The sequence below is a fragment of the Semicossyphus pulcher genome, unplaced genomic scaffold (assembly GCF_022749685.1).
Source record: "Semicossyphus pulcher isolate SPU_LCO1_2020_fin unplaced genomic scaffold, fSemPul1.0.p SCAF_17, whole genome shotgun sequence".
In the NCBI taxonomy this organism is placed as follows: domain Eukaryota; kingdom Metazoa; phylum Chordata; class Actinopteri; order Labriformes; family Labridae; genus Semicossyphus; species Semicossyphus pulcher.
In genome coordinates, this window is record NW_027211681.1 from 8,753,543 (window position 1) to 8,764,908 (window position 11,366).

General features: G+C 40.8%; 1 protein-coding gene across 1 annotated transcript; it reads left to right on the forward strand.

The window, feature by feature from the left end:
* Positions 1-2,603: 2,603 nt before the first annotated feature.
* smc2 (structural maintenance of chromosomes 2) lies at positions 2,604-10,646 on the forward strand. Its single transcript, XM_069666019.1, has 25 exons — positions 2,604-2,884; positions 3,096-3,245; positions 3,341-3,463; positions 3,629-3,667; positions 3,749-3,859; positions 3,980-4,024; positions 4,162-4,395; positions 4,685-4,834; positions 4,930-5,163; positions 5,354-5,513; positions 5,777-5,894; positions 6,005-6,143; positions 6,262-6,381; positions 6,486-6,690; positions 6,977-7,112; positions 7,470-7,594; positions 7,804-7,997; positions 8,117-8,260; positions 8,380-8,454; positions 8,696-8,815; positions 8,929-9,129; positions 9,227-9,343; positions 9,632-9,792; positions 9,908-10,055; positions 10,157-10,646. The coding sequence occupies exons 1-25, from the start codon at positions 2,717-2,719 to the stop codon at positions 10,340-10,342; spliced, it is 3,603 nt and encodes a 1,200-aa protein (XP_069522120.1). The 5' UTR covers positions 2,604-2,716; the 3' UTR covers positions 10,343-10,646.
* Positions 10,647-11,366: the final 720 nt, after the last annotated feature.

Sequence of the window (11,366 nt, forward strand, 5' to 3'; positions counted from 1 at the left end):
GCTTCCTTAAATGTTAAATCATCATAATGTGGTAATATCTTAAATATTTGAGCTTATCTGTCATATCCTTGGATCATCAAGCTTATGCTTCTAGTCTTGGTCCTAACTAAACAACTGAGTTGGGTGGAATTCAGATTTAACCCTCCTATTATCCTCAAATATATTACTAACAGAATTTTACACATTTGCCTCCAGAAAATGATTTACATAAAATTGTTGACCAAGTTTTTGTGTCAGGCACTTTGTTTGTTTGTTGAATACATAAATAACCCCTTGATAATGAAACCTATCAGTGAGTTCAATTAGAATTAATGTATCTTGAAAAGTTTTCATACAAATCTTCTCAAATTTACTGACAACGTTAATGAACACAAGAGTATGCACCCTATTGGTTTTGGTGATGATATGACCTGTCCTCTAGCGCCACCATCAGGTCAAACTTTTAGTTTTAGAGTTAGTGTATCTTGAAAATCTTTCATCCAAATCTTTTCTAATTTGGGGTGCACATTCATGACTCTTACAGAATGAATCGTTTTGATTGATGTTGGTGACCCCCCCTTTCCTCTGATAAACATATTTATTTACTTATTTTTACCTCTTTTTTTTGTAAGATATTTGTGGTTAGTTACTACAAAGTCTCACTCACCCCTCCTCTTTTGTTATCCGGGCTTGGGACTGGCCAATTTGTCATCCCAAGTACAATATTTTCAATCGATGGTGTTATGAAGAGCTCTAATGATGACTTGATGTCTTCAACATGGCTGATTGCATATCTGGTGGGGCCTGGAACCATTTTGATAATATTAGTAGCGTTAAGTCTACCCTGCTGTTGAAGTGGGGAAAGGGACCATAATATTTTTGGAAGGGATTGTGTCTGCTGGTGGTTGAGAGACAACAGGAGGGTCAACACTCTCATTATCATCAGATGAAAATGCCTCAAAATCAGGGTCCTCCTCAACACAATCCTCTGTCTCAGACACATTCTCCTCTATGACACATTCACTGTCAAAGAGCTGTTCCAAAACATTACACACACACCTTCATGCCCATGGTGCGGGAAAGATCTCATGAGAATATTGTTTCCCCCTCCCCCATGTCATGTTAGCACCAAAAATGGAAAATGATGGTCCCTCTACTCACTTCAACAACAAGGTAGACTTCTGCTAAGAGTGTGTCCGACCAGACACACAGTCAGCCATGTTGAAGACATAAAGTCATTATTCGAGCTCTTCATATAACCATCAATTGAAAATATTGTACTTGAGATGATAATTTTAGAGGGGAGGCATGTGTAGTTGGAAAGACTTGGATGTGACCAACTCGCAAGCCTACATTGGCTTCCTCATTTTGGCAGGAGTTCACAAGTCAAGTTGTTTCCCACATGCCCACACCACGAGAAGTATCTAAGTTCTCGTGGGAATAGTTGTTTTCCCCACCCTCCTGTTATGTATCAACTCAAAAGTATCAACTCTGCACCTGCAGGTGTGGGGATGTTAGGTCACACACACAGACAGACAGGTTTTACACTGCTAAAATAGCTTGGGGTCAAATTGACCCCAGAGGAACACCAATGCGTGCAATATTTGTTCAGCACATTGAAAAAATATCATCATGATAATTTTATGCTTAATCAGTTGTCCCCATCAAATTAGGAAAAGTCATGAAATATGAAGCAAAAAAAGTCAACTATTATTCTTTGAATGATAAACATTGAATGGGGTCAAATTCATAATAGGAGGGTTAAACTATACTTTTTAGACTTATATTAATTATATTTGAGCAAAATAGGAGGTAAAGAATTCAATATCACCTCAGCATATTTATTCATGGCTTTTTTGAGAATTTATTTAAACAGTAATTATGCATTTGGGCCTTGATATTAAAGCTAAAATCAGCATAAGATGTATGACAAATACGACAAATACAATAATAAATGATCAGTTAGCTGAGTTAATATAGTCTAATAAAGTCTTAAAAAATTAAGACATTTTTATATCTGGTTAAAGTTACAAAGAACTTTGGCTACAGGGACTAAGGCCCTTTTGGTATTTAACTTTTATGCTAGGACTTTCTGTGGTTCTTAATGGTGACCAATGGCTTCATAATTTAAGTTTTTCATTATTTTACATGATAGAGCCCTAAATAATAAATATACACCGTTGACTACTTGCTATTTTCATTAAAATATTTGCATTAGCTACAGTATTTTAATGTACTTTCTGAATCCTTTCTAAATCTAGGATATCTAGCCTCGTTTGACATATTGTGCCTCGCACTTGTCATTCAGTTTTCTACCTGTAGCTGGCGCCAAAGTATTGCCAGATTCTTAGTAGCCTTAAATTATGCCTGACGAAAATAAATAAATATGAATATAATTATTTATAAAGCGGTCTTCATTGAATTGTATCTCTAAATTACAGGTAATCTATACTTATCTATTGATAAATATATTGAAGTGGTACAACACGCTTTAGGTTACGATACAGTTGTCCGCCCCGTCTCAGGCACAGAGTGGACGGACTAGCGGTGTAGGTCCTACTGCGGCTCCATGCCTGCCGCCAAAATTCAAGTTAGAAGAGAGAAGAGCGAGTTTTCCTGTTGTCCGTTGTAAACACAGGGCTCTAACCTAGTACCTTAGCTTTTCAGTTAAGGTTTTGGTAATCAAACACCACAAATCTTGCCTCCGGAGTCTGCGGAGAGATAGGACAGCCTAAAGATGCACATCAAGTCTATTATTATTGAGGGATTCAAATCCTACGCACAGAGGACAGAGATTAACGGCTTTGACCCGCTGTTCAACGCCATCACAGGACTGAACGGCAGCGGCAAGTCCAATATTTTGGACTCCATATGTTTCCTTTTGGGCATTTCTAACCTCACCCATGTAAGTACATTATTGGCTAATAAGTTACAAAGCTCTATCATAAAATCTACCTAGTTGTTGACCTTCGAGTAATGTTGTAGAGTTTGTTATGGTGGTGGTTATTGTAGTGTTCAGTCTTCAACTAGCAAAGGCGAGCAAGCTTGGAGTATCTTTACACAAATCATCAATTACCACAACACACTACTGAAACTATTTTGGTTTTCCTCTATAGGTGCGAGCATCCAATCTCCAGGATTTGGTTTACAAAAATGGACAGGGTGGCATCACCAAGGCCACTGTGTCCATTACCTTTGACAACGCCAACAAAAGCCAGAGTCCTCTGGGATTTGAAACCCATGATGAGATCACCGTCACCAGACAGGTCGGCAAAGACATGACGAGAGAAACCAGGATTTTAAAGCAACAAGGTTATTGTGTTCGATGCTTTGAGTGAAACTCTGATCTTCCTTGTTTCAGGTGGTAATCGGTGGCAGGAACAAGTACCTCATCAATGGAGTCAATGCCAACAACACCAGGGTACAGGACTTGTTCTGCTCTGTTGGCCTCAACGTCAACAACCCACACTTTCTCATCATGCAGGTCAGTCTTGTGTCTGGTAGGGTTAGGTGATGTCTATGAAATGGTCATGTGGTGCTGTTCAGATTGAAACATCACCATGTACAATGGCAATAGGCCCAGCCCTTGTGTTTGCAGCATCGTGCCTTTTCTTTTTTCGGTGTGAAATAATGTGATCTATTATTTTAGGGGAGGATCACTAAAGTTCTGAACATGAAGCCACCAGAGGTAAAACAAACACATGTTGTACATCAATAAAACATTTTCCTTCTTTTTTAGTTCTATTAATAAGCATTTATTTTCTTTCAGATCCTTGCCATGATTGAGGAGGCAGCAGGAACCAGGATGTATGAGTGTAAGAAGATTAGTGCTCAGAAAACTATTGAGAAGAAGGAGGCCAAGCTGAAGGAGATCCAGACAGTAGGTTTATTTATTTTATTTTATTTTTTTAACAAAAGCTCACTGTGCAATAGAGCTGCCACAAAAATGATTGCGACGAATGCTGAAATATTAACATTTCCTTTTTGTTTACTTTTGAAGATTTTGGATGAGGAAATTACTCCAACCATGCAAAAACTGCAAGAGGTAGATGCCATGCAAAATCAAAACATATGGATTTACTGCTGTGACTGAAATGTAATTGAAAGAATGATTTCCATTATACATTTCTACTTTTTAAGTCCTTATTTCACTTTTTTTCGTAAACCTTCCTCCCTCTGCAGGAACGATCATCGTACTTGGAGTACCAGAAGCTGATGCGTGAGATCCAGCACTTGTCCCGGCTGTACGTGGCCTGGCTGTTTGTGTGTGCAGAGGAAACAAAGATGAAGTCAGCAGAGAATCTGAAGGTGATGCAGGATAACATCACCAAGATGCAAGCCTGCATGGCTGAGAACGAGAGCAAAGTCCAGGAGCTCTCAGCCCAGATCCAGGAGCTGCAGAACAAAAAAGACCAGGTAAACTGAAAAACTGGGGAAAGTTAAAATGACTTTTTAACATTTCTTCAGGATTTATAAGCTCTTAAAAAGTGTAAAAATGTAAAAAGTTGAATTTTCCTTTTACACTTTGAAATATAATGATAGGCAGCTGTTTGACAAATATTTTATGCTATACTTAAAACCTTCTTTACCAAGAAGATTTTGCAGTTGTTTTTTAGGTCAATTTCTTTGATTTTTATCATAATACAGAGATGGAAGGGAATTTTAAGTCATATGTTGCCCATAAAGTTTATTTGCGTATCTGTAGGAGGTGAATGGAGTATTGAAATCCCTGGAGGAGACTCTATCTGATGTCCAACGTGTGGATGCTAAAGCTCAGAGTGCGCTTGATATGAAAAAGCAGAATGTCAAAGATGAAACCAAGAAGAGGAAGGAGCTTGTCAAGAGTATGGAGGAGGTAATGAAGCAATGCATTTTGCTTATATGTGCCTAAGACTTGTGTAAAGTCTTCTCAAAATTCTTGATCATGTTTTTGTTTATTTTCATTCTTAGGACAAGAAAATGCTTGTGGTAAAAGAAAAGGAGGTTTCTAAGTTGACTGAGCAGCTTCAGGCTCTACAGGAGGAGGGGCAGAAGGACAGCGCAGCCCTCGAGGCAGCTGAGCAGCATTTTAGGGCTGTATCTGCGGGCCTTTCTACCAATGAGGATGGAGAGGAGGCCACACTGGCTGGACAGATGATGACCTGCAAGAATGACATGAGCAAGGCGGATACTGAGGCCAAGCAGGTGAGGAAAGGACGTAAACATATTTACCAGACAGTTGATGTTTCAGTTTTGGTTTTAAGTATATTCAATAACAAGTTTTCATTACAGACATTTAAGCTCCTCAGTTGCAGCAATGGTTTTTTACAATTGCTTCGATTGCTACATTTTTTAATCTATTCTGTCTCTGTCCTCTTTCCTCTTTCCTCCTCAGGCCCAGATGACCCTGAAGCATGCCCAGGCAGAGCTGAAGACCAAACAGGCCGAGGTGAAAAAGATGGACAGTGGATACAAGAAGGACCAGGACGCCCTGCAGGCTATCAGAAGCAGCAGGGAGAAACTGCAGGCTGAGCTAGCTAAACTCAACTATGAAGGTACTTAGTGTGAGCAGATTAGATTAGTTAATTACTTTACACAATGTAAAAAAACTCCCCAACTCCTCCACCAACCACGAAGCACTTGATGAAAACAGTCATAGATTCAAGATTGACTACAAAACTAAAATTGTTTTTAAATCAAGACACTCTGTGTTAAATTTATGATCGTGCAAACGGCCTCTTTAACTTATGTCAGTTGCAATTTCTTCTGTTACACATTTTGCAATAACATGTGGGTCCCTGTGTGTCTCTGACTGCAGATGGGAAGGAGGAAAGTCTGCTGGACACGAGGAGGCAGTTGTCCAGAGAGGTCGCTAAACTTAAAGAGACCTACGAGAGGCTTGTGTCTCGCTTCCCCAACTTGCGCTTTGACTACAAGTAAGGATATGCCAAATACATTTCTTATTAACTGTACTGTAGGTTTTCAATCAAGATGTTTCTAATAATGTTGCCATGGGACCTTACCTTGGTGTTTTTCTGTCTTTTAGAGACCCAGAGCGAGGATGGGACCGTAGCAAAGTGAAGGGGCTGCTAGCTAACCTGATCACAGTCCGCGACCTCTCCTACGCAACAGGACTTGAGGTCGTTGCAGGAGGCCGGCTCTATAACATCATAGTTGACACTGAGGTGGGTGTGCTCTTGGACAGTGATTCTTGTGTTCTGATTTTTTTTTTAATTTGAAGATAAGTTGGGTGGTATAACCGGATATGGAGGTGTGATTATTTGTTCTTTTTGTCTTTGCCAGGTAACCGGTAAAAAGCTGTTGGAGAAGGGAGAGCTGCAGCGGCGGTACACCATCATCCCCCTGAACAAGATCTCTGCCAAGACACTCAATGACAGAGTGGTCAACGCCGCCAAGAACCTGGTTAGAGATTTAAATGCTGCCTGGTTTATAAATTAAACATGAAACAGTCTCTCCAACTCTTTCTTATTCTGTCCTGTGTCTTCTCTCTATCCATCCTCTGTCAGGTGGGAGAAGACAACGTCCACACAGCTCTGTCCCTTGTGGGCTATGAGTCTGACCTGCGTAAGGCCATGGAGTACGTCTTTGGCTCCACGCTGGTGTGCGACACCCTGGACAATGCCAAAAAAGTGGCTTTTGATAAGCAGGTGATGACAAAGACCGTCACTCTTGGAGGGGACATCTTCGACCCTCAGGGAACTCTGAGTGGAGGTGAGAATGGGGAGAATAATGCACTGTATATATGTATGTATGTATGTATGTAAGTCAATAAGTCAGCTGCTTTGTGTAAGGTTGGGAGGAGGACCTCGCAAAGAAAGCAACAACAAAGATAAAAGCTTCCTTAGAAATGTGTCTCAATAATAACGCTTATTAACATTATTCTACAATCAAAACTTTTGCCTTGCATGACTGTTGTTTACTTTTTTACACACATTTTAAAACTCCTGCTAGTCATACAATGTAAATGACTTCTTTTCACCTTCTTCTTCTCTTCCAGGTGCTCGCTCCCAGTCAGCGTCGGTCCTGTCCAGTCTACAGGAACTGAAGGAGGTTCGGGACAATTTGAATGGCTGTGAAGCCAAGCTTCAGGAAACTGAACATCAACTGTCCAGCCTTAAGGGAATCGCAGAGAAGTATGTAAACATAAACACACAAATGAACTAGATTAAGTTTGAAGAGCTCAAACAATAAATCAAGCATCTATTTATGACTGCATCTGCTAAAAAATAACAAGGAATAAAGGCACAGAAATGCTGCATGTGTATGTTTGAGGCCACTTAGAAAAAGCTGCCTTTACATAGTTTGTCCACTAGATGGTGCTGACAAGTTGATTTTTACAGTGCAATGTGTCTTAGTCAGTAAGCAGCTTCTCTTGCTTAAGTTAAACTTTCATATTATTTCCCTTGAAGCTACAAGCACATCTTTCTACTACATTCTTGGTCTCTTGTATTTTTCCAAACCTATCGCCTCACCACATCTTCTCCCTCCAGGTACCGCCAGCTGAAGCAGCAGCATGAGCTGAAGGTAGAGGAGGAACAGATCCTGCAGGCCAAAGTGCAGCAGAGCTCCTTCCACCAGCAGCAAGAGGAGCTGGAGAGGCTGCGCAAGGCTATTGGTGAGAATGCTGAAATGTGCACACATACACAATTAAGGATAACTGCGTTCAGTGGGCAGTTCTCGCACACTTTATACAAATCAGCATAAGATTTGGGATTTCACCAGGGTTTTAATATGTACACGTCTGATAGTAAAAACAGTAGCTTTGTCCGGCTTTAATCGTTTCCTTTCCTTACTTAACTGTGTTCTGTGTCTTTGCTTAACCAGAGGAGAGTGAGGAGACTTTGCGCGTCACCAAGGAGGTGCAGAAACGGGCTGAAGAAAAGTACAAGGTGCTGGAGAACAAAATGAAAAATGCAGAGGCGGAGAGGGAGAAGGAGCTGAAAGCTGCCCAGCAGAAACTCAATGCAGCCAAGGCCAAAGCTGATGCCTTCAATAAGAAGCTGAAGCAGAAGCAGCAGGTACACCAACAACATCAGTCCTGTCCTCTTTACATTGTATTTGATAAAATCGCTCTTTGTCTCACTACAGTGAGAATCTGGTGAATTGATCAAACATTCGTTCTTGCTCATGTGCGCAGGAGTCTGACGCTGTGGCCCTGGAGCTGGGGGAGCTGCAGAGGGAGCAGGCTGGTTATGAGCAGCAGATTCAGGCTGTTGATGAAGCCACGAAGGCCATCCAGGAGCAGATAGATAGCATGGCATGCACTGTATCGCAGAACAAGGTATTTACATCATTTTATTTTTATCCTTTATCACAACTTCAAACAAGCCTTTATGTAGAGCCTCCGATATTGTTCTGTTTTAATTTTTCCTCCCTCTGTCTGTTTTTATCTCCATGCAGGAGGCTGTGCGTAAAGCACAGGAGGAGCTCGCCACACAGAAGGAAGTGATCATGGCTCAGGATAAAGAGCTCAAGGTGAGTACATATTTATACTTGTTTAGTCAAGAAGATTAGACTTGTTAATTCAAATCTAGATTTATTTTGGTTAAAGACTTTTGATGCAACAAACTGTAGAATTAATGTATCTTACTTTTAAGTTCTTTGGGGGGAAGAAAGTTTTTCTTATGTTCTCCTGCTTTCTTAAATGTATAGTGCGGATTGATTTTACTGTTTGGAGTTTTAAAATGTGACTTTTTGTTTGATTATTTTCATTCAGGCCAAAAGCTCAGAGGCCAATAAAATTAGGGAGCAGAACAACGAAGTCCAGCTGAAGATCAAGGAGCTTGAACACAACATTAGTAAGCACCGTAAGGACAGCCAGGACGCTGCTGACAAGGTACATGCACACAAACTTATTTTTTGCTTCCGTCACTCCTCTAACTACATTAGATATTTCAATAAAATAATGTCCCTGAAGTTCTGTAAACATCTCATCATACTTTCTCCCAGGTGTCCCGGATGCTGGAGGAACATGACTGGATCCACTCTGAGCGTCAGTTCTTCGGCCAGCCTAACACCTCCTATGACTTTAAGACCAACAACCCCCGAGAGGCCGGCCAGCGCCTGAAGAAGCTGGAGGAGACCACCACCAAGCTGGAGAGAAACGTCAACAAGAGGGCCATGAACATGCTGAACGAGGCGGAGGAGAGGGTGAGGACACAGAGGATTGTTGTGTAAACAAATATATACACTGCTGTTACAGCTGTGAATGTCTAAAACTGTCACACAACTGTCTTCCCTCCTGCAGTACAACGACCTGATGAAGAAGAAGAGGATCGTGGAGAACGACAAAGCGAAAATCTTGCAGACGATCGAGGAGCTGGACCAGAAGAAGAACGAGGCTCTGAACGTGGCATGGCAGAAGGTGTGCTGTCATATTCCTTCATGTGTCTTTCAGCTAACATTCAGCAATACAACCAAGAATGCTACAACACACTAAGCTGCCAGTTTAGGGGGAACTGGATTGGATGGACATTTTTATTTTGCTTGATAAGTCAAAAACATACAGTCCCTCCTGGTCATACTATCCAAAACAACATTGATATAGATGAGATGTAAAACTAAATGTAAAATCAAATGTCCCATGGATTTGGATCTCACTGTAGTGCCTGTAGTTAATTATTTTATTTATTTATTTTGCCTTCGTCTGCAGGTCAACAAGGACTTTGGCTCCATCTTCTCCACTCTGCTGCCAGGAGCCACGGCTAAGCTGGCCCCTCCACAGGGCTGTGGTGTCTTGGATGGCCTGGAGTTCAAGGTGGCCTTGGGCAACACCTGGAAGGAGAACCTCACTGAGCTCAGTGGAGGGCAAAGGTCGGCAAAAGCACTTGTGTGGTTATTCAGTGTCAATTAGTAGTGTAAGAATGTTTGAAAAGATTCATGCTTCCATGGATGATGGAGATTGAGCCCCCTCTGTTTGTGTTTTCAGATCCCTGGTGGCTTTGTCCCTCATCTTGGCCATGCTGCTGTTCAAACCTGCTCCCATCTACATCTTAGACGAGGTGGATGCTGCCCTGGATCTGTCACACACACAGAACATCGGACAGATGCTGCGCACACATTTCAGACACTCCCAGGTATGTTAAAACACACGTGCACCTCGGTTTCTCTTACGTTATGTAGCCACCAAAGGCACCATTATCTGCTCAACTTTCCCGTTTCATCTCCCTCCCTGCAGTTTGTGGTGGTGTCCCTAAAGGACGGCATGTTCACAAACGCCAACGTCCTGTACAAGACCAAGTTTGTCGACGGCATGTCCACAGTGTCGCGGACTGCGCTCAGCCAGAGTGACGCCAACCTTCTTCAGAAAGGCCAAGACAAGGCTCGGCAAAAAGACAAGAGGAACAAACAGCTTATCGGCTAATCATTGCACAAACAATGCTATCTAATGCTGCCCCTGTATTTCTTCTTTGGAAAGCATCTCACTTAACAAAAGGAGGTGTCTGTTTATGACTTCTGCAGTCAATTGTGTATATTCTACTATTTCCTCTTTGTAAGTAAGTGTGGACTTTCTTCACTGCTTTGTGTATTTTAAACAGTTTTATCTGTAAATTTCTTGTCTTGTCTAAACTTTCCTGGATCATTTTGTCTCCTTTCTGATCTATTTTTATGCTCCTACGCTGCAAATGGTCGGTTTGCATCTAACGTGTCCATATATTTTGGTAATAAATCAGGTCAAATATAAACACTTGACTCCTTTTGTCATTGTTATAACTTACAAAAGCTTATTAGAGTGTAAAAAGTACATGATGTACAATGTCGATGCCCTCTAGTAGAAGCATCAAGGAAATTGTAAGCCTGCAATGCCACATTAATAAACCATGAAGCCTGCCATGTTGGATATTTAGAAATCACTCATTAAAAAAAACTTTAGGCAGTTGATCCAACACAGTTGGAGAGTTTCAGTTTAACTGTTAAATTTCAAACAAACTAAACTGCATTTTCAAAAGGTAATTTTGATTGATTGTAAAGACTTGAATACTTTTAGCTTTTGCTTTGCTTTTGGATGCAACATTTTAATCATCAAGTAATCATTTATAATATCCTTGCTTGATTAGTTTTTTGGCCAATAAATGTCAGAAAATAGGGAATTATAATCAATCAGGATTTCCCAGAGCTGAAATAAATATGGTCAAATGGCTTAAATCAAAGATCATTTCAGATTTCAGTTCCATGTCGAACAGGAATGAAGAAAAGGGGGGGGAAAGTTAAGCTTGAGATTTCTCGAACAGATTAATCAATATTAATTTGATAGTTGACAAGTAATCCACTTAATCATTGCAGCTTTAGACTGAGACAGATGTTTGTTGCCTACTTTTTCGAATTGAAGTTTTGCTTTATTTTAAATGGACAACGGTCGTGCGTAGCCTACTGATGTTCCTCACACG

Bases quoted from the DNA above. Each gene is read 5' to 3' on its own strand.
- smc2 (XM_069666019.1), top strand. From the start codon at position 2,717: ATGCACATCAAGTCTATTATTATTGAGGGATTCAAATCCTACGCACAG. The intron at 5,164-5,353 runs GTGAGGAAAGGA...TTTCCTCCTCAG, and splicing joins CGGATACTGAGGCCAAGCAG to GCCCAGATGACCCTGAAGCA. The intron at 7,595-7,803 runs GTGAGAATGCTG...TTGCTTAACCAG, and splicing joins GAGGCTGCGCAAGGCTATTG to AGGAGAGTGAGGAGACTTTG.